Below are 20,842 nucleotides of genomic sequence, written 5' to 3' on the forward strand. Positions count from 1 at the left end.
ATAGATAATGCAATGGTCACAACACATTTTAGAAGACACGTTCCTATTAAAAATGAGTCACTAAATGATAATATTTTCTAAAATTTAAATATTAATGTGAATGAAATTGCGTATAAAGGAAATTATTGTTCGTTTCCAATGATTGCTCTACACTAACCTCTAGAATGAATGAAGAATGATGTCTTAATTTGCATTTTGAGGCTAATTGTTTTGTTTATTCATCCCAAATTAATAGTTTACTTAGACGTCATTTCTTATTCAGTTATAGACAATAGTTACACATTCCAAACCTACTTTTTCTTTATTTGTTATCATAGAATCATAAAAGGAAGGCTTTCGCACTTGATATCGCATTGTTTCTTGCATAAAACATTCGTGTTATATAGTAAAGGCGTATGGGAAACTATACATACATGAGTATGAGTGTTGGTGTTTGCGTTTCGTTTTAGAATTGCTACCTTTTTATTTTATTAGAGGTTCAATAGTTTCCCACTTTATTTGGGCGTAAAACATTCGTATCATGTAACGTGCTCTTTCAGGTAATTTATAAGTTGTAGTATAACTTTATTTGTTTTTTAGCTTTCCAAATTGCAACGTACATTTATAAGAAATTTATCATAGCCTTGGATAATTATTTTGTCTATGTTATCTAGTCAACGTTTTTTACTAGTATAAAAAAAGTTTTGACATATATCATTTTTTACCTTTAACATTTGAAAAAAACGTTAGCGTTATAAAAACGGTTTTGACGTTTTTTTATCTGGTCAACGTTTTTTACTAGTATAAAAAAGGTTTTGACGTATATTATTATAGTGGAATTGATGTGGAAAGAAAAAAACAACCTTGAATGCATTGAAAATTGTCATTTTTTTGTTATTAATTAATGTTAAAAATGATCATTTTTCAACGCTAATTAACGATGAAAATAGTTATTTTCTGACATTAAGTGACCTCAAAAATGGTTATTTTTAGATGTTAATTAAAAATGTTTTTGCTATTTTTTGACCTGAATCATCTCCTTTATTTTTTTTAATAAATAGTGATTCATTTTTACAACTTTACAAAACTTGAAAAGCAGAAAACCAACAAATGTAGCTTAGTTTTGATAGTTATGGTTATTCTTTTTGGTTGAAATGTTTTTTTACCACCTCTCAAAACCCATGAGCCCTTACTTTGACTCTGTGTGAAGTTCAAAAATTATTTAAAAAATCAATTGCGGCAGATCTTTAAATGACCATATAACTTTGGTTTCTTCTAGATTCTTTAAAAAAGGTCGTTTTCTATCTTTCATTCGTTTATTTTATTTTTTCCAAACTTTGAAAAAATATTTCACATACTTAGACTTTGAATTTTGATATAAATTTTTTTGTGGGGTCTTGTCATGATATTTTGGTCCTTTCAACAAATTTTCAGGTCATTTGGAGTTGTTTTGAATATACTCTCAATTTTATCCTAAGTTTGGATGTATACGATGTATGAACAACAAACAAGTTCAAAAATATCAATATCAACAATATGAACAAGTTCAACCAATTTATAGCCCATAAAAAATGAGAATGGAAACGAGACCAACATTCTTGAAGGTGGGTTCGCCAGAATAAATGTTGTCGCTAATAAAGTAGAACGCGTCTATGCTCTAAAGAGTACCTATGCACAAAATCAACCGGTCAAAAAGAAAGAAAATCATAGCTAAAGTAGTTAATCAACATGTATTTGTGTAAAATGAAAAAAGATTACATGTGTTAGTCACGAAAAGCTTCGCCTGAATATAGTGCATTTTTACTTGAACACAAGTATCACAAAAGATATTAGAAATAACATTATCAATTTTGGCAACATGAATATAGTTTTCTTTCAACACTTTTTAAACACTCTGATAGGAAACATGTCCAAGGCAGGAATGTCATAAAGAAACTATACAATTTACAGAAGTGTGATTAACATTCAAAGTGAGAGAAGAGCGAAAGGGGTAAAAAACATATAATCCATCTTTTAGGAAGCATTTAAGCATGATCTACTTTTTGTCTGAGTTTTAACATAGTAGACATTAGAATGAAATTCAAAATACACATGATTGTCTTAGGCAAATTTGGAAACACTGATTAAATTTTTTGAAATATGAGGAACATGCACAAGGTTTTTAAAAAGAACTATTTATTTTAGGTGGGTTGTGAAAGTAGTAGAACCAATATGAGAAATAGATATACCTGTTCCATTACCTAGAGTGACCAAGTGATTTTCAGTATAGGAACACTTAGTTGTAACATTATTAGAGTTGTGAGTTATATGGTGTGTAACACCAATATCTAGATACAAAAAATGATCATTTAGAGTGGATAGTGTTCCCATAATTGAAGGAGTATAATCATGAATTTTCAAGGAATAAAGTTGAGATTGGTTAGCAAAAATAAAAGGTTGAAAGTCATGTTCAAATATGTGCCAACAATTTGTGGAATTATCACCAAGCCTATTGCAAATTTGACATTATGCTTTATATTGCTGCCAAGAACTTCTTAGAGCATTCTTGGTGTTGTTGAAATGTTGATTATAGACAAATGACTTATTTTGGTTTGTAAGATTAAGAAACTTTGTTTCTATAGTTGTTGTTGGAACTTAAGATGACAATGTTATTGATAACAACAAAAATCAATGGTTTTGTATTTTTCAAGACGTTTTTCATGGGACAAGAGCAAGGCCTCTATTTCTACAATGGTGTAGGGATTTGGGCAGGTGAAAATAAAAGTGACGAAATTGTCAGTCTTCTTAAAGTATCAATAATTTGTCAACATGGACTTTTATGAAGATAAGAGATCCAATGACTATTAGAGAGTCAACAATCTTGATATCAAGAAGATAAGTATCAACGTTTCTATATTTTTTAGGTATTCTAAGCTTAATCATTAAAGATTTTACCTAAGCTTTAGATTAAGATGCATGGTAAACATGTAGCTTGTTCCAGATTTAGGAAGTAATAGTGAGGCTAACCATTTGAGTGAGAACATACATGTCTGTAGAAGCAAGAAGCCAAGCAACCAAGAGTTGATCTTGTTCCTCATATTAGAGATAAGCGAGATTAACTATGTTGTGAAGGACATCATTAGGATTAAGGTGTTTGGGTTGACTATCTTGACCATATAAGAATTTGAAAATTTGTAATCCTCTAATCGTGGCAAACACCTATTGCAACCATAGCAAGAAATTTTCAATGGTAAGTTTGAAGGAGATGAATGTGTTGAAAGTGTGAAGGTGGTAGGAGGAGGGATTAGTAGTGGTTTCATAATTGTGGATATAAGAAGAATTTTCAGAAATCATGAAAATAGCTGTGATGATCATGTAAGGAAAAGAAATAAAGAGAGAGGGGGAAGAATATAGAATAACTACGAAAAGTATTTTGCAAAAAAATTGTTAAGCTAAGAAAAAACACAAATATATAAAAAAAATAGGAGAAAAAAAATAAGATAATAAATTTCTTTGTGTCGTGTTATCATACACTTTATATAGTAAAAGGAGTAAAATATTGTCTCTTGTAGTCCTACACTATTATTATTGTCACCATCGATATTGCATATTTGATCTCCTTTGTTACTAAAGTTATTGATAAAAAATGGTTAAATATGTTTTTGATCCCTTAACTTTCAGTGAAAATTAGAATTAGTCCCTCTTCAAAATTTTGGACTAATTTAGTCTCCAAACTTTATAAATGTGTGAATTTAGTCCTTTTAACCAAATTTTGTTAACTTTATTTGATGTTTCAAACGCATTTCTTAATTAACATTGAAGCAAAAATGTGTCAAACGGTATAAACAACTGAAATGCTATCATAAAACGCACTTGAAACATCAAATAAACCTAACAAAATATAGTTAAAAGGACTAAATTCACACATTTCTAAAGTTTGGGGACTAAATTAGGCCAAAGTTTTGAAGAGGGACTAATTCTAATTTTCACTAAAAGTTAAGGGACTAAAAACATATTTAACCCTAAAAAAAAGCAAAGAATGAAACGTGTTTGATGGAAATCTTGTTTTAAGAAGTTTGTTATGAAATGTATCATACATAATTTAAAAAACTTGTATTGAAAATCTTGTTCCAAAAATTCAGTTTTGAAACTCATTTCATTAAAGTTTGCTTTGGAAACCTTACCTTAAAAAGATTATTCCAAACATCATGTGATGTATTTCAAAACATTTGTTCCAAAATACACTGCGGTATGTTCCTGAAAACGCTGTCCCAAAAATTCTAAAAGGTTTGTTCCTGCATATTTCGAGAGCAGTTACTCCAAAAGTCACATTTATAAAAAATAAAATGGTCATTTTCAAAATAGAGAATTGCATTTAGAAATTACGGAGATGACGAAAGAAAAATCCCAGCAAAATAAATACTCGAAGCCTATTGGGCCTTTATATGAGCCGTCGGATTTTTGCACAAAATGATCCCAACCGTGGGATTTAGGTTTCTCAAAAACCCTAATCTAATAAATCCACCCGCCCCTCTGTTGTCGTTATTTCGCTTCCGTTCCTTCCTCTCCCACTCTTCTGCCCCTAATCTAATAAACCGTTCTTTCAATCAATTTCAGTTTAGGTTTTGAATTGTTTGGCTGAGAAACGTGTTTTTGCGTTAAATTAGGGCAATGTTGGATTGATTTTCACTAAGGGTGACCTTGAGGAGGTCGGTGAGGAAGTTGCCAAGTGCAAGGTAAACTCATATTTTTGCTTCTGTTTTTTTTTTTATGTTATTATATTTATTTTATTGCATTCGGTATTTAATAATGTTTTTTTCTGTTTTTTTTATATAAAAGTGATATTTTTTAATTAGATTATCATATTGCTGGTTTAGTGATTAGGGATTGGGTGAGTCTCTTTAGGCTGAAAAATGAGTGACCTAAAACAGTACTATTGAAGTGAATGATACTGATTACTCTGCTCCTAATTACTCTGCGATTGCAAGTTGCGAATCACAAGCTTGATTTTTGTACAATTTAAATGCATAAGGTTGGATTTATTTATCCAAATATGTTGGTTACGACTGGAGGAATTGGTCATTACGCTTGGTTGTGTTCTTTTGTATTTATAAATGAACAACAAACAAGTTCAAAAATATCAATATCATTAATATGAACAAGTTCAACCAATTTATAGCCCATAAAACATGAGAATGGAAACGAGACCAACATTCTTGAAGGTGAGTTCAGTTCTAAGCACTAAAGAGTACCTATACAGAACGCGTCTATGCACTAAAGAGTACCTATGCAGAACGCGTCTATGCACTAAAGAGTACCTATGCAGAACGCGTCTATGCACTAAAGAGTACCTATGCAGAACGCGTCTATGCACTAAAGAGTACCTATGCAGAACGCGTCTATGCACTAAAGAGTACCTATGCACAAAATCAAGCGGTCAAAAAGAAAGAAAATCATAACTAAAGTAGAATAGAACTACAAAAATTATCAAAAAAACTGAGTTCTTTTTACGAGTTTAATATGTTGATAAATACGCAGAACTAAAAATTCATTTCGAATAATTGAACCTTCTCAAATTGAACACGTAATGGATCTTGAAGTAATATTTCCGCATCTCCTGACCAAATCTACTGACATTAGGATTACTTATCAATGGCTGATCCAGTTTGAAACATGTATCACGAAAAGGCTTTGCTTGAAGAGGGTTTGAGCAGAGAACAAGGTTTTGCACAAAGATAAAGTAAAAATTTTTAATCTTCTGTCTAAATTTTTAATGAATTCACTAAAATATAATGTCCGAAAAGTGATACTCCGACGTGTTATAACTTTTTGACTCTAGGGCTTTCGATGTCATACTTGAGTACACACTAGTGCAAACACAGCGTATAACGTCACGCGTTCAACCGTTCAATGTCCAACCATTGAATAGTCAACGTTAAAAATGACCGATGATATTTTTGTAAAAAAATGCATTTATTAGATGTCGTTTAGAATTGTAATTTGATGTCAATTTATTATATTGGGTAAATTTTACGAAAATGCTTGTCGCCAAGATTAAAATGTATTTACGTATGACGTCGAATTCCCTAGAATTAGACGTCAAAAGGATATAAAACATCGAATATTTCAACGTTAAACGTTAAAAGGTTAGTGAATTTAATAAAAATTTGAGCAAGAGATTGAAATTCATTCATTTTATCTTAGCGCGCGATACCTTCCTCTTTGCTCAAACTTTTCTAGAACGAAGTTTGACAACCATAACATGTAATATTTCTTTCATTTGTTATAAATGCATGTACATTAACTACTTTATGTATGATTTTCGTTTGTTTTGACCGGTGCTATCACTTTATTTCGACGAAGCCACCTTTTGAAGGTTCGTTTTCGTTTTCGTTTTGAAGAATTTATTTGTTGAACTTGTTTGTTATTTTTTTTGTTGAACTTGTTTGTTGTTGTTGTTTGGTTGAACTAGTTTGTTGTTGTTGTTTGATTGAACTTGTTTGTTGTTGTTTGGTTGAACTAGTTTGTTGTTGTTTGGTTGAACTAGTTTGTTGTTGTTGTTTGATTGAACTTGTCTGTCGTTTGTTGTTGTTGTTGTTTGTTGTTGATACTACATTACACGTTCATAGTTTATATTTTATAAAATACCAAAAACTGGACTTTGTTGTTTTTTTACTTTTCAAGTCTCGTAGAGTTGTAAAAAAGGATCACAATTAATTAAAAAAACAAAAAAAATGATTAACGTCGAATATTGACAAAATTCAACGTTAATGTGCTTAACGTCAAATTGTTCTATGTTCGACGTCAATTTAGCGTCTCCTGATATGATGTCGACTTCGAATTCGACATGAAAGGCCGAAAAACAACAACGTTATATGATGTTTTTGTACTAGTGATATTTTCATCTTCGCACCAAAAGTTTTTGTGAAATTTACCCAATATGACAGTTGGAAATTGGGAATTTCGTCGTTTAATGAGCATATGATTTTGAAAAATTATAAATTTTGAGGTCTAAATTGAACATCTATTAACAAAAATGTCATCTGTCATTTTAAATGTTTTATGTTTTTCTTTCTGACGTTAAACGCGAGACATTGAATTTTTACTTTGCACTGGTCTCATTTAAAAAACTTTAATACGGTAACTTATGTGTCCAAAATTCACTTGAAATATATATAATGAACTAGAGGGTAAAATAGTTAGAAAGAGAGGTCATTCAAATAAACCATAAAAAAACAAAGCCTTTTTTTTCTTATAAAAGAAAAAAAATAGATTAGAACACTATTAGCAGGAAACAAAAAAGGCTAGTTTTCAATTTATTATACTTTAATCTGATATTCGATAAGTAACAGATGAGCAACCAATGATTTTTTTAGCAGGTCGAGTAACATTATCCTATCCGACCCAACCTATTACCGTCTCTAATTATCATATTCATTTTTTTCAAAATTTAAATTTAAGTGAATTATTAAATTTACATTAGGGCACAATATATGTCTTGAAATTTACAAAACCTTAAAAATAACAAGATACTTTTACCGAGGCAAGACACATTCTTCACTATATATACTAGTGAGTTAACTAATTCTTCAGCTCTGAAAAACTGAGAGTGATATCCAAGGCAGAGATGGAGGCTACCGTTCCTGTGGTGGATTTTCAGAAGCTTTCAGAAGGAGAGGAGTGGAAGAAGCTAAGAGAAGCATGTGAGAAATGTGGTATTTTCAGGGTCATCAACCACCCTATTCCAGAAACACTCATGAAAGAGATGAAATCAGCAGTCAAATTCTTGCATGATCTTCCTTCAGAGATAAAAATGCGCAACAAATCCATAATTCCTGACAGTGGTTATATTCCACCGCTTCCATCAAGTCCTCTATATGAGGCCATGGCGATATATGACTTTCATAAATCACCACAGGCACTTGAAGATTTCCTCTCCCAGCTGAATTTACCACCCCATTACAGGTTCCTTTCTTCAACCTCTCTCTTTATCTCACCCCATTTATGAAACTAACTAATTAAGTGCGTGAAAAGAATATTTTTCAAATTTGTTTGCATGACAGCAAAATAGTAAAAGCTTATGGGAAAGCAATTCATGACTTGGCATCAACTATGGCAGAAAAGATGGGCAAGTGTTTGGGTATAGAGGATGTTGATTTCAAGGACTGGCCTTTCCTTTTAAGAAGTATAAAATACAATTTCAGCCCAGAAAATATAGGTGAAATGGGAGTAATGTTGCACTCAGATACAGGATTTATCACTCTACTTCAAGATGATGAAACTGTTAGTGGTCTTGAGCTGTTGGATGATTCTGGCTTATTAAAAGCAGTGACTCCCAAATCAGGGTCCTTCCTCTGTATTGTTGGAGATGTTGGACATGTGAGCATATATAGATTAACAAGTTTATATTTTCTTTCTTTTGAATTACATTAATATGCATAGTCTTGAAAATAAATATACCCTTTTGTGACAGGTTTGGAGCAATGAAAAATTTTGGAATGCGAGGCATCGTGTAATTTGCAAGGAAACATGTAGTCGTTATTCGTTTGGTGTATTTATGTTAGCAGCAAGGGATGGTATTGTTGAGGCGCATCCAAAGTTGGCGGAACTTAACGATGGTCCACGTTATCGACCATTTAAGTATGAAGATTTAAGGGAGTTCAGAATCCTCACAGGAAAGAGAAATGCTGAAGTTCTTCATCAATATCGCATTGCTTAGTCCTTTCTGTGCACGCAAACACATCAAACAACACCACTTTACAATAAAAAATAAAGTTCCCAATAACACCATTTTTCCATGCAAGTCTCAAAATGCTGTGATTCTATCATTGTTGTTTTGCGTTACTATTGAACTTGTTAAACATCAGAATGAAATAAAGTTCTGATCAATTATGCTATGATTGATATCCATTGAAATAAATTCATTATAAACATCGACGTTACAGACGTGGAAAATAACAAAATTTCCATGAATGATTAAGGATGAGATTTGCGTTCATTCGCTGATGATGGCATGATGCTTTTATTAACAACAAAATAGGAAATGCATTTACGTCTGAAAGAAAAAGGAGTTTTAACTTAAACAACTTAATGTTTTTTGAAAAAGTAGAATTGCTTAAAAAGGAAATTATTTTTCGTTTCCAATGATTGCTCCACACTAACCTCTAGAATGAATGAAGAATGATGTCTTAATTTGCATTTTGAGGCTAATTGTTTTGTTTATTCATCCCAAATTAATAGTTTACTTAGACGTCATTTCTTATTCAGTTATAGACAATAGTTACACATTCCAAACCTACTTTTTCTTTATTTGTTATCATAGAATCATAAAAGGAAGGCTTTCGCACTTGATATCGCATTGTTTCTTGCATAAAACATTCGTGTTATATAGTAAAGGCGTATGGGAAACTATACATACATGAGTATGAGTGTTGGTGTTTGCGTTTCGTTTTAGAATTGCTACCTTTTTATTTTATTAGAGGTTCAATAAAAAAAACTTTCCCACTTTATTTGGGCCTAAAATATTCGTATCATGTAACGTGCTCTTTCACGTAATTTATCAGTTGTAGTATAACTTTATTTTTTAGCTTTCTAAATTGCAACGTACATTTTATAAGAAAATTATTATAGCCTTCGATAATTATATTATTACTGTGCTATAACAATAATTACTAAATAAAAACAGAAAATATCAAACAGTCATCGGACTGCTACAATAAAACCCCAAAAGACGTTGATTAACGTGGGAAGCAAAAAAAAAACGTTGGCATCAAAAATTTATATTTTTTGACATTAATTGACCTCAAAAATTACCATTTTTTAACGCTAATTAACATCGAAAATAGTCATATTTTGGCATTAATTATAGTTGGAAATAACCATTTTGTGATGTTAATAAACGTCTTTTTTTTGCTATTTTTCTACGTCAATCATCTCTTTTTCTTTTTTAAATAAATAGTGCTTCATTTTTATAACTTTACTAAACTTGAAAAGCAAAAAAAAAAAACAACAAATGTAGCCTAGTTTTGGCATTTCATATATCCAAAACTCATTTTCAAATTTGTATGATTTATAAATAAAAGTTATCACAAGTGAATGGTGTTACAGTGAATAGTAGTGTATATTAACTATTCGCTTGTGATTTTCATTTTTAATAACTATGGTTATTGTTTTTGTTGAATTTTTTTTTACCACCACTTAGAACCCCTGTTTTAGGGAAAAAAAATCCATGAGCCCTTACTTTGAATATGTGTGAAGTTTAAAAATTATTTGAAAAATTAATTGTGGTTGATCTTTAAACGATAATAACTTTTGTTTCTTCTAGCTTTTTTTATTGTAAAAATGTTTCACATACTTAGACTTTGAATTTTGATTTAAATTTTTTTATGGGGGCTTGTCATGATATTTTGGTGCTTTGAACAAATTTTCAGGTTATTTGGAGTTCTTTTAAATATACTATCAGTTTTACCCTAAGTTTGGATGTATAAGATGTATGAAAACAAACAAGTTCAACAATACCAACAAGTTCATCCAATTTATAGCTCATAAAAATGAAAACGAAAACAAGACTAACATTCTTGAAGGTGGTTCACCAGAATAAAGTGTTGCCGTCAATGAGAGGACAAAGGTGAACGAGCATATGCTCCAAAAAGTACCTGTGCATGAAATCAATCGGTCAAAACGAAAGAAAAACATACTTAAAGTAGTTAATCAACGTGCATTTGTATAAAATGAAAGAAAGATTACATGTGTTAGTCGCTGAAAGCTTCGCCTGAGGAGGCGTCTCCAATTGAAGCAGAACGGATGAGAGAAAAGAATGTGTAGTCATGACGAGAGGTTCTTCGAACTTAAACATAGAATATTAAAGGGCAGTTACTCCTCACAATGATCTCCCTAACCACGACAAGAATGGTGTGACACACCGACAATAGCTCTATCTACAATCACCTACGACAGCTCTGACTTGAAGAAGGCATACAATGGCAAGACTCTGCCTTTGGAGGTAATGAAAGATGAAGAGCAGAGAATGGTACTGGAAAGTGAGATGGTATATGTTTTCAAAACCCTAAAAATGTCATCCTATGTGTTTACATTTAAAAGAAAAATAAGAAACTACTTTTTATACCAATTATAATTAGAATAAGTATATGACTTTTTTTCTTTATTACAAAAATATCATTGGATCCATTTTCTATACCGATTACAACTAAAACTGATATAAAATGTTTTATTCTTTATTACAAACATATAATTACATTTACTTTCTATATAAGTTATAACACCATATGGTATAGAAAGTGTTATCTTTTACAATTTTGGTATTACAATACTTATTATACTTAATGGATTATAATTAACATTAAAAGTTATTATAAAAAGTATTTTTTGTTTCACTAGAAAAAAAATATAAATATATTGAAAGATATAAAAGTGTATAATCTTTTATGTGAAATTTATACAATGAAAAAAATGGAGATTTAACTTCCACCATAGACGAATATAAATTGAAAAAAAAACTCACACTAATTTATGTATAATATTTATTTCGTTGGTGTTAATCAAGAAATTGACTTTTCGAAAGTGAAAACTATGATGTTTAGGTCCACATGAAAAAAAGACGCGTAAACTAAACTCATGTTAAAAATTATGCTAAATAGTAAATATTAGTTATTTCATAAAATATAATATCAACTTTACTCCCTCAAACTTATAAAATTTAAATATTTATTAAAAGTAACAACGGCCATATCGACATTAAAAATGAACTAAATACTAAAATAATTTAATGTTTACATCTAAAAAACTTATGAAAAATTTAATATTAAGAAAAAAAGTCTCCATCACCATCCGTCAGTGACGACTAGTTCGTGACACTAGCGTTTGTCGTCAAATTTAAGTTCATCATTTGTACAAGTCTGTGATTAACGTTTTAGGAATGTTAAGTTTTGTTTACTTTCTGCAAGGTGTATTGTTAGGTTTGTCTTTGCTTTCCTTCTTTCGTTTGTTCGCTTTGTTTTCTTTACATTTTAGGGCATTGTAAGTGTTTCAAATTCAGGCATATACCTCCTTTTCGATCTCTTTTTCAAAAGGTACTTTCTTTACTACTATAACTACTTTCTTTGTATAATAACTGGTTGCATTTTATTTTAACTTTAAATCAAAAATTTGTTCTTTTTTCATTAAAGTAATGTTGTTGAGATTTAAATAAATTATTTTTTGAATAATTGCATAAATGTGATACAAATATGAGAACAAAACATTGGGGTAGATTTAGCTTATACAATTAGTTATGATTTTGTTAGGAATAATTTCACTGCTGAGAAATAAGTTTTTCAGGTCTAACGGGTTAACAACAGTATTAAAAGAAGTCAACGTTAATGACCAATAACTTTATTATAAATAATTCACTTATTTAGATATTGGAAATGCTCCTATTCCAAGATCGTATACTTAATTGACATCAAAATTGTTATATTTCAACATCAATTAATGTTGGAAGGTAACTCTTCAAACATTATACACTTGTGTGAATCATTTCAACCTACACAAAAATGATCATTGGGTTATCAAGGAAGCTTTTAGACGTCTGAAAAGTGAAATTCCAAAGTCAATTAACATTAGAGTTTCAGTTTTCGAAAGTTATATGTCCTCCAAATTTGATGAATTTATTAAAATGTTTTGTTGACAATTGTAAAATTTACTAACATAAGATGTCCGATATTTTACTTTCCGACGTCAAATACCTATAAGACATTGGAATTACTTTCTTTTCGACGTTATATGTCCTCTAAAGAATTGTAAAAACATAACAAATGTTCATTGCTTCTTTGAGCTTTCGTTTATGTTTAAAGCTAAGTTTTCGAAAGATATTTACAAGTTTGATAGAATTATTTTTAGTGCACACCGTATTTTTAGTTTTAATGTTGTTGTTTCTCCGTTATATTTTAATACCTCAAAAATATTTTGTGAAGACATACAAGTTGGAAATTGATATAATTTAATGAAGTGTTATGAATTTATGTGTGAATCTAAAACTCACTATATGAGAAAAGTTAAACAATAAAAAAGAGATTCACAAAATTTAGGTTTTAACTTGAAAGTGTGATATCAAATATCTTTTACATATATTTAACTCATGTAATTGTTATTGATTTTTTTTCCCAAATTTCTTTAAAAGACTTGTTCCAAAAACTTTCTGTAAGATGTTAGGATAAAACGTACATAAAAGTCAATATACTAAAAGAATATCGTCGTTTTAGAGATTATAGAAAAGAAAACCACATTCACACTTAAAAAGAATGATTTTCAGAAACAATTTCCAAAATGATGGATGTGGATATGCCAACAATTAATTATTTTATTTTATTTTTATGAACAATTTTATAATTATTGAGAAAAGAAATATCAAAAGTTAGCAAATTCGTAGCCTATTATATCTTTTAGGATAATGTTTTTACGATTAACTTGTTCCAGGGATGGTCTTGTAATGGTTGACAATTAGATAAAGTTCGCAATTGTTGTTTATTTATATTTTAGAAAAAAATTAATCTCTTCATAGGAAAATGGTTGTTTAATTAAAAAATAAAATAAATAAATGCTATAGTGACATTACTTTTAATCAATTGATTATAGATGTTAATTACTTTAATTAGAAGTTCAATAATACTAAGAAAATTTCCTTGTTATTTTATTATATACACATCACAACGATGAATTTAATCTTAACATATATATATATATATATATATATATATATATATATATATATATATATATATATATATATATATATATATATATATATATATATATACCAAAAGACAAAAAACTTTGCTTTTTTCACCACAAATTCCAAATATATATGTATATGATAGATGACATATATACATATAACTTGAACAAATACATCAAATGACAAAGTAAATTCGAAATAAATAAAAACATTTTATGACCCTATATTCTTAAAAAACAACTTCACCACCATGAACAAATCCTTACTTTTAGACATTATTGTGTCTATATATAATAGAAAAAGAAAATTATCACCAACAAAAGAATGAATCACTTTTTTGTGTGTGTAGAATGTTCCTTTTTCAACATTTCAAACAAGCTTCCATCATAAACACCTCGGATTGTTTCCTTTTGTAGTAAACCACTCTTGTCTTTGGCAACTTTGTAAAGGATCTTCCATTCTACCAAGCCACCAATCCTTTTATATACATGTTAATATTCTTTTATTAGAAAATAATAATAATAATAATAATAATTAAATATGTTTTTCAGTCAGAAATAAAAGACAATCTTTTGTAATTGTTGGAGATAAAAAATATATAACCCTAATAATAATGAACGGTCAAAATGTTAAATTAAAAGAGAAATTTATACCTTCCTTTGATATCTTTGGGTTCTCTATTTGCTTGTATCATCTGCATTAGCTCATCATATGTGAGGGCATTTGGTTGTGTATGTGCATGTTTGGTGAAAATGTCTTCAAATTTTGAAGGAAGAAACCTAAAAAGTCATAAATTAACGATAATACGTGGAAAAATAAAAAACACTAATAGATAAGTTTGTTGATAAATAAATTTTAAATTTAATTCAATTTTACAAAATCATTTATAAAATGAAGTTTATATATCTTTAATCGAGGTAGAACTTTCAATCATAATATAAAATGTGAAATAGTATATGATTATAAATACCCACCTTCCTTCGGTATCATAGACTCCAGTGTCACTGCCATGTTTGCCCAAATGGATGTTCTTAATTTCAATTGGAAAAAGTAAAGATGGAAATTTTCCCTAAAACAAAAACCTTTCTAAGGACTTTATTCATAAACATAAAAATTTAAGAAAATAAAAAATATTTTAAGGAATAAAGAGAAGTACTGGACGAGTAGTTTGACTAAGACCCAAATTGATGAACAGAGAAAGTCCAACCGACGAAAATATTCCATTTCCAATTTCACGTAACCCTGCATTTGATCATAAATAAAAACTTCTACACTGAAATGCTCGCACAATGACAACATAATATTCTTTTCAATCAAACATGAGATGCATGTACCTAGTTCACATTTATTGAAAATTAATTAATTTGTTAATAATGTTAAATTTATATGAAATTACTATTTTTTATATTTTTCTCAACTAATTAATGTATCAAAATAATCATTTATAACAATAATAAATAAATTACTTTGTCATTCTCTATTCAGCTTAGTAATTTAATCCTTATATTTACATTTATTATTCATTTTGATATTTATATATTTTTAAATAATTAGATCTTAATATTTTTAAATAAAAAAAAAGTTAATTTGTCTCTTACTTATTAATACTCTTATCTATCAAGATGGAAATGTAATAAGTAAAATAAAAGAGAACGAATGTTTGGAGAAGTCTAGACTCACTATACGTAATCACATTTGTATTAATATCAATTTAACAAAATAAATCTAATGATTTTTTTAAATTAAATAAAAGATAAACTGAGGGAAAAATTAAAAAATAAACCAAATGAACCCCTAAAATATTAGGAAAGAAAAGCTATTAAAAATTAGAATATATATAATGATAGTAATCATTAGTGAGGAAAGTAATAACCTTGAAAAGTTTCCCATGGATAAATGACACCATCGTGATTCTTGTCAAAGAAAGCAGCATGCTTCTGCAAAACGTTTTCGTGAAGTGGAATTGGTTTCTCACCACCTATTTAAAAAACACAACATAACTTATATGAATATTTTATGAAAATAAATATTCTTTTCATGGCATATATAATATTGGAGTGTCATTTATAAGTAATTATTTTTTAAGTACAGATGAGAATATTAAATGTTGAAAAGTTATTTTGTGAATTAAATGAATTGTTAACAAATATTTGATAATTAGGTAAAAATAACAATTTTAAATTTTAAAGGGATGAAAATCAAAGAAAATATTTTCTAGCATCTAAACTAAAAATGGTCTTAATTTATAGACTTTATAAATTTTAAGTTTAATAACTTTTTTTGTTTTCAATTTCGTCGTACTGTTTTAAATGTTCATCATTTGATCTTAAATAAATGTTAATGTAATATTTTCTATCAAACTTGTTATAACTTCTTATAAAAGTGATGATATTTATTATTTGTATTACATATCAAAAATTTATTTTTACTAGTGAAACAAATGACGTTACCATTAATGTAATATATTAAACCGGAACCAACTTATTAAAACCATTCAAAATAATAAATAAAGAGCTAAAGAAGTTATTAAATCTAAATTTTGCAAGAGTAAATAAAAGCAGAAATATAAGAAAGAAAATATTTAATTTAAAAAATAGAGAATAGCATTGCATACCCCTTTGTTTTGTGTTTTCTAAGGAAGGAGAAGAAGCCATGTGATAGGAAAATTGGAAGAAAATAAGAGCTTTGATTTCTTGGTTTGAGTTATAAGTATTTGAGATTGTTAAATTCATATTTATATGTATATGCTAAAAATGGGGTGTGTTTGGCTTAGCGTGTAGGAAATGATCACCAACTTAGACACAACCCATTTGGAAAAGACATTTATTATTAATTTTATAAGTCAAACAAACATTGCTTCATCTTAAAACACTTATCCTCTTTTGCAGGTAGGAACAAAAAAAGGTGACTAATCAATTCAAATCAACCACAAAAATCACCCTAAAAGAATAAAAAATTGATCAAATTAGTTATAAACATGGTTAATAAAAATTTAATAAATCCCAAGTTTAATAAAAAAAATTAAATTTACGTTTTAATTTATAACATTAAAAATTATGATATTATATTTCCGTATTATTTTATATGCTTTTATTATTAAAATGATTTTATTTATAATCGGTTTAATTTTAAAAATGTTACTACATATTTACCTGTAACATCATGTCAAAGCTAACAACACAAAACTAAACTAAAGCTAACTGGAAAATATTTGCCAATACTTTTTTTTATTATTATTACTATAATTGGATATCACTTTTATTGGTGTTTTTATTATTTATTATAAATAACAGTAATAATCATTCTTTTCCTCCACGTTATCTATCTCCATAAGTATGGGAAAATTTGGCGTGCACACAATGGTTATTATGAAGTCAATGGTTAAAACTTTCAAAGTGGTTTGAATATTTTTCATTCAGGCTTAAACATTATTTTGATTTTGATTTTAGTTTATTTTTTATTGAGGTATTCATTTTTTCTACATGTTGAATATGATTTTTATTTTGATAAATTTTGTTTATTTTGATTTTTTTAGTGATATTCTATAATTTGTCAACGAAAGAGTGTACAGGGTGGTACTGTTTGAATGAGTTGTGCGGTTTTTGTTTATGTCTCATCATGCACTCTATGACTTGGAATTGTATGTTTATTGTATTTTGAAACCAAAATTCGTCCATGTAGTGTAGGTTTGTTTAAGGTTTGTATTAAGGCCTAATTAGTATATGGTTATTCCTTAAGTTAGACATTCAAACCATGTGGAAAGTATGTGTCATGTGTCATGCTTTCATCGGAGAGAATTTAGTTTTAGAAGTGATTATATGACACTCTAGGAATGGATATGATTATGCTTTGTGAGTGACCACGTGTCCTCCCCTCATTGGAGAGGATTTATGGACACTTGTCCATTCCCTAAAAGGCCTCATTTTCGGCCAATGAGTGCAAATGTGGGAGATCATACTTTTAGAGTAAAGTTATGTTGCCCATTTTTGGCTATACTACTCATCTTAAGATCAAAACTACAGTAATCCATGAGGCTCCTCTAGTCACCTTTCTCTTTGTGTTGGTCTAACCTCTCTTAGAGCATCATTAAACACCACCTTCATCACCATAAAACAACACAAAACTATGAGCTTAGCTCCCTTGTCCATCAAAGCTTTCGCACCCATCATCCATCACTCACCTCTATGGCTTTCCTTCTAGTTTTGGCTCAACCTAACTAGGAGATTGTTGTCATTGTTGTTAACAAAACAAACAACACATGCTATTGAAAACAAATCTTCAACATAAGAGAATAATATAAAAGGAAACATTTCATTAGCAATTCATAAACAACTCTATTAATGAAACTCAAATCTACACTAATTATATAAACTCTACATGAATCTAATATAGTAAAGATATTCAAACAAATTAAATATCGAAAGACATATTATGGAAACTCGTATTAAGCATATTTTACCAAAGACTAACATCTAATCCAATCTAAAACTTTGGATTTTCAAGCGAACCCAAGAATATAGGACCAATGCAAGTTCATTATAGTCCATACCATACATCCATATTAGTTGCGGTGTGTAAAAAAACTCCATCTACTTCTCACCACTTGATATCTCAGGCTATGCGACTAAGTTATGAGTGAAACAAGGGGATTTTTTTTACAATATAGGTGTTAATACTTAATTTTTCAATCAAAAAATAATTCACATATGACCTTACATATGTGACCACAAATTCATATAAATTTCATCATTCTCATGTCAATTTCAAATCATCACACATTCCATTTATAAATCTTATTACAATGAAAACTTATAAAATATTCTCTTGCTCAACGAAATTTTGGCTCGATCAATGAATTAATTAAGCTCATGTTGAAATTCGCTCAGTTTGAATTCTATTGCTTAGCCAAAAGACTTAGCATAACAAGTAAATTTTGGCTCACTCAGCAAAAATTATGCTTGTCCAACGAATGACCAATAGGAGATTTTATAAACAATTTTATTAAGCAAGAATATGACTCACCCAACGATTCCAAACACTGAAAAAAGAAGAAGGAGATAATGGGGAGAGGTAGTGACACGAGGTCACACTCATAAAAAAGTATAGTATTTAATGGTCAAATATTAATGCTATAGACAATAATAAAAAAAGCTTTACCCTAAGACTTTTTAGGAAATTATGTCCTAACAATGAGAAAGAGGCTAATATTAACTATATGCCTATGTTTTCTTTCAATAAAGTCATTTTGTTTGTGTGTGGATAAATGAGCCTATGTATAATAGTGTGAGTGTTGAGATATTTTGTAAGACATAAGAATTCCTTAGCATTATCCATTTGAATGACTTTTAATTTGTGATGATTTTGATGTTCAACAAATGTTTTAAAAATGATGAAAATTGTTGAAACTTGAGATTTAGAATGAAGAAGATAGATCCACATAAATTTATAACAAGCGTATATAAAAGTTATGTAATATTTGGCACCGCTAGCACTAGGCATAGGGTAGGACCCAAATGTCAATGTAAACCAAATCTAAAGGAGTATTATCAGATTTGGAAAAGGGAAGCTTGTGCATTTTTGCTTGAACACAAGTATCACAAAAGATATTAGAAATAACATTATCAATTTTTGCAACATGAATATAGTTTTCTTTCAACACTTTTTAAACACTCTGATAGGAAACATGTCCAAGGCAGGAATGTCATAAAGAAACTATACAATTTACAAAAGTGTGATTAACATTCAAAGTGAGAGAAGAGCGAAAGGGGTAAAAAACATATAATCCATCTTTTAGGAAGCATTTAAGCATGATCTACTTTTTGTCTGAGTTTTAACATAGTAGACATTAGAATGAAATTCAAAATACACATGATTGTCTTAGGCAAATTTGGAAACACTGATTAATTTTTTTGAAATATGAGGAACATGCACAAGGTTTTTAAAAAGAACTATTTATTTTAGGTGGGTTGTGAAAGTAGTAGAACCAATATGAGAAATAGATATACCTGTTCCATTACCTAGAGTGACCAAGTGATTTTCAGTATAGGAACACTTAGTTGTAACATTATTAGAGTTGTGAGTTATATGGTGTGTAACACCAATATCTAGATACAAAAAATGATCATTTAGAGTGGATAGTGTTCCCAGAATTGAAGGAGTATAATCATGAATTTTCAAGGAATAAAGTTGAGATTGGTTAGCAAAAATGAAAGGTTGAAAGTCATGTTCAAATCTGTGCCAACAATTTGTGGAATTATCACCAAGCCTGTTGCAAATTTGACATTATGCTTTATATTGCTACCAAGAACTTCTTAGAGCATTCTTGGTGTTGTTGAAATGTTGATTATAAACAAATGACTTATTTTGGTTTGTAAGATTAAGAAACTTTGTTTCTATAGTTGTTTTTGGAACTTAAGATGACAATGTTGTTGATAACAACAAAAAACAATGATTTTGTATTTTTCAAGACGCTTTTCATGGGACAAGAGCAAGGCCTCTATTTCTACAATGGTGTAGGGATTTGGGCGGGTGAAAATAAAAGTGACAAAATTGTCAGTCTTCTTAAAGTATCAATAATTTTTCAACATGGACTTTTATGAAGATAAGAGATCCAATGACTATTAGAGAGTCAACAATCTTGATACCAAGAAGATAAGTATCAACGTTTCTATATTTTTTAGGTATTCTAAGCTTAATCATTAAAGATTTTATCTAAGCTTTAGACTAATATGCATGGTAAACATGTAGCTTGTTCCATATTTGGGAAGTAATAATGAGGCTAACCATTTGAGTGAGAACATACATGTCTATAGAAGCAAGAAGCCAAGCAACCAAGAGTTGATCTTGTTGCTCATATTAGAGATAAGCGAGACTAACTATGTTATGAAGGACATCATCATGATTAAGATATTTGGGTGGACTATCTTGACCATATAAGAATATGAAAATTTGTAATCCTCTAATCGTGGCAAACACCTATTGCAACCATAGCAAGACATTTTCAATGGTAAGTTTGAAGGAGATGAATGTGTTGAAAGTGTGAAGGTGGTAGGAGGAGGGATTAGTAGTGGTTTCATAATTATGGATATAAGAAGAATTTTCAGAAATCATGAAAATAGCTATGATGATCATGTAAGGAAAAGAAATAAAGAG

At 29.2% G+C, this 20,842-nt stretch overlaps 2 protein-coding genes across 4 annotated transcripts; one reads left to right on the forward strand and one right to left on the reverse strand.

Annotated features, from left to right (window-relative positions):
• The first annotated feature begins 4,495 nt into the window (after positions 1 to 4,495).
• LOC108335646 (2-oxoglutarate-dependent dioxygenase DAO) lies at positions 4,496 to 8,855 on the forward strand. 3 transcript variants are annotated; one of them, XM_017571710.2, is made up of 4 exons: positions 4,496 to 4,694; positions 7,552 to 7,923; positions 8,022 to 8,337; positions 8,432 to 8,855. In XM_017571710.2, the coding sequence occupies exons 2-4, from the start codon at positions 7,586 to 7,588 to the stop codon at positions 8,675 to 8,677; spliced, it is 900 nt and encodes a 299-aa protein (XP_017427199.1). In that variant the 5' UTR covers positions 4,496 to 4,694; positions 7,552 to 7,585; the 3' UTR covers positions 8,678 to 8,855. The 3 variants fall into 3 exon arrangements, with proteins under 3 accessions (XP_017427199.1, XP_017427201.1, XP_017427200.1); XM_017571712.2 differs by having other exon boundaries at positions 7,580 to 7,923; XM_017571711.2 differs by having other exon boundaries at positions 7,584 to 7,923.
• Positions 8,856 to 13,854: 4,999 nt separating this feature from the next.
• On the reverse strand, positions 13,855 to 16,379 carry LOC108335648 (probable peroxygenase 4). Its single transcript, XM_017571714.2, has 6 exons — positions 16,305 to 16,379; positions 15,564 to 15,668; positions 14,847 to 14,932; positions 14,665 to 14,759; positions 14,344 to 14,469; positions 13,855 to 14,167 (listed from the first exon to the last, which is right to left on the reverse strand). Exons 1-6 carry the CDS (start codon positions 16,342 to 16,344, stop codon positions 14,020 to 14,022), a joined length of 600 nt encoding a protein of 199 aa, XP_017427203.1. The 5' UTR covers positions 16,345 to 16,379; the 3' UTR covers positions 13,855 to 14,019.
• Positions 16,380 to 20,842: the final 4,463 nt, after the last annotated feature.

This window comes from Vigna angularis, chromosome 10 (genome assembly GCF_016808095.1).
Source record: "Vigna angularis cultivar LongXiaoDou No.4 chromosome 10, ASM1680809v1, whole genome shotgun sequence".
In the NCBI taxonomy this organism is placed as follows: Eukaryota; Viridiplantae; Streptophyta; class Magnoliopsida; order Fabales; family Fabaceae; genus Vigna; species Vigna angularis.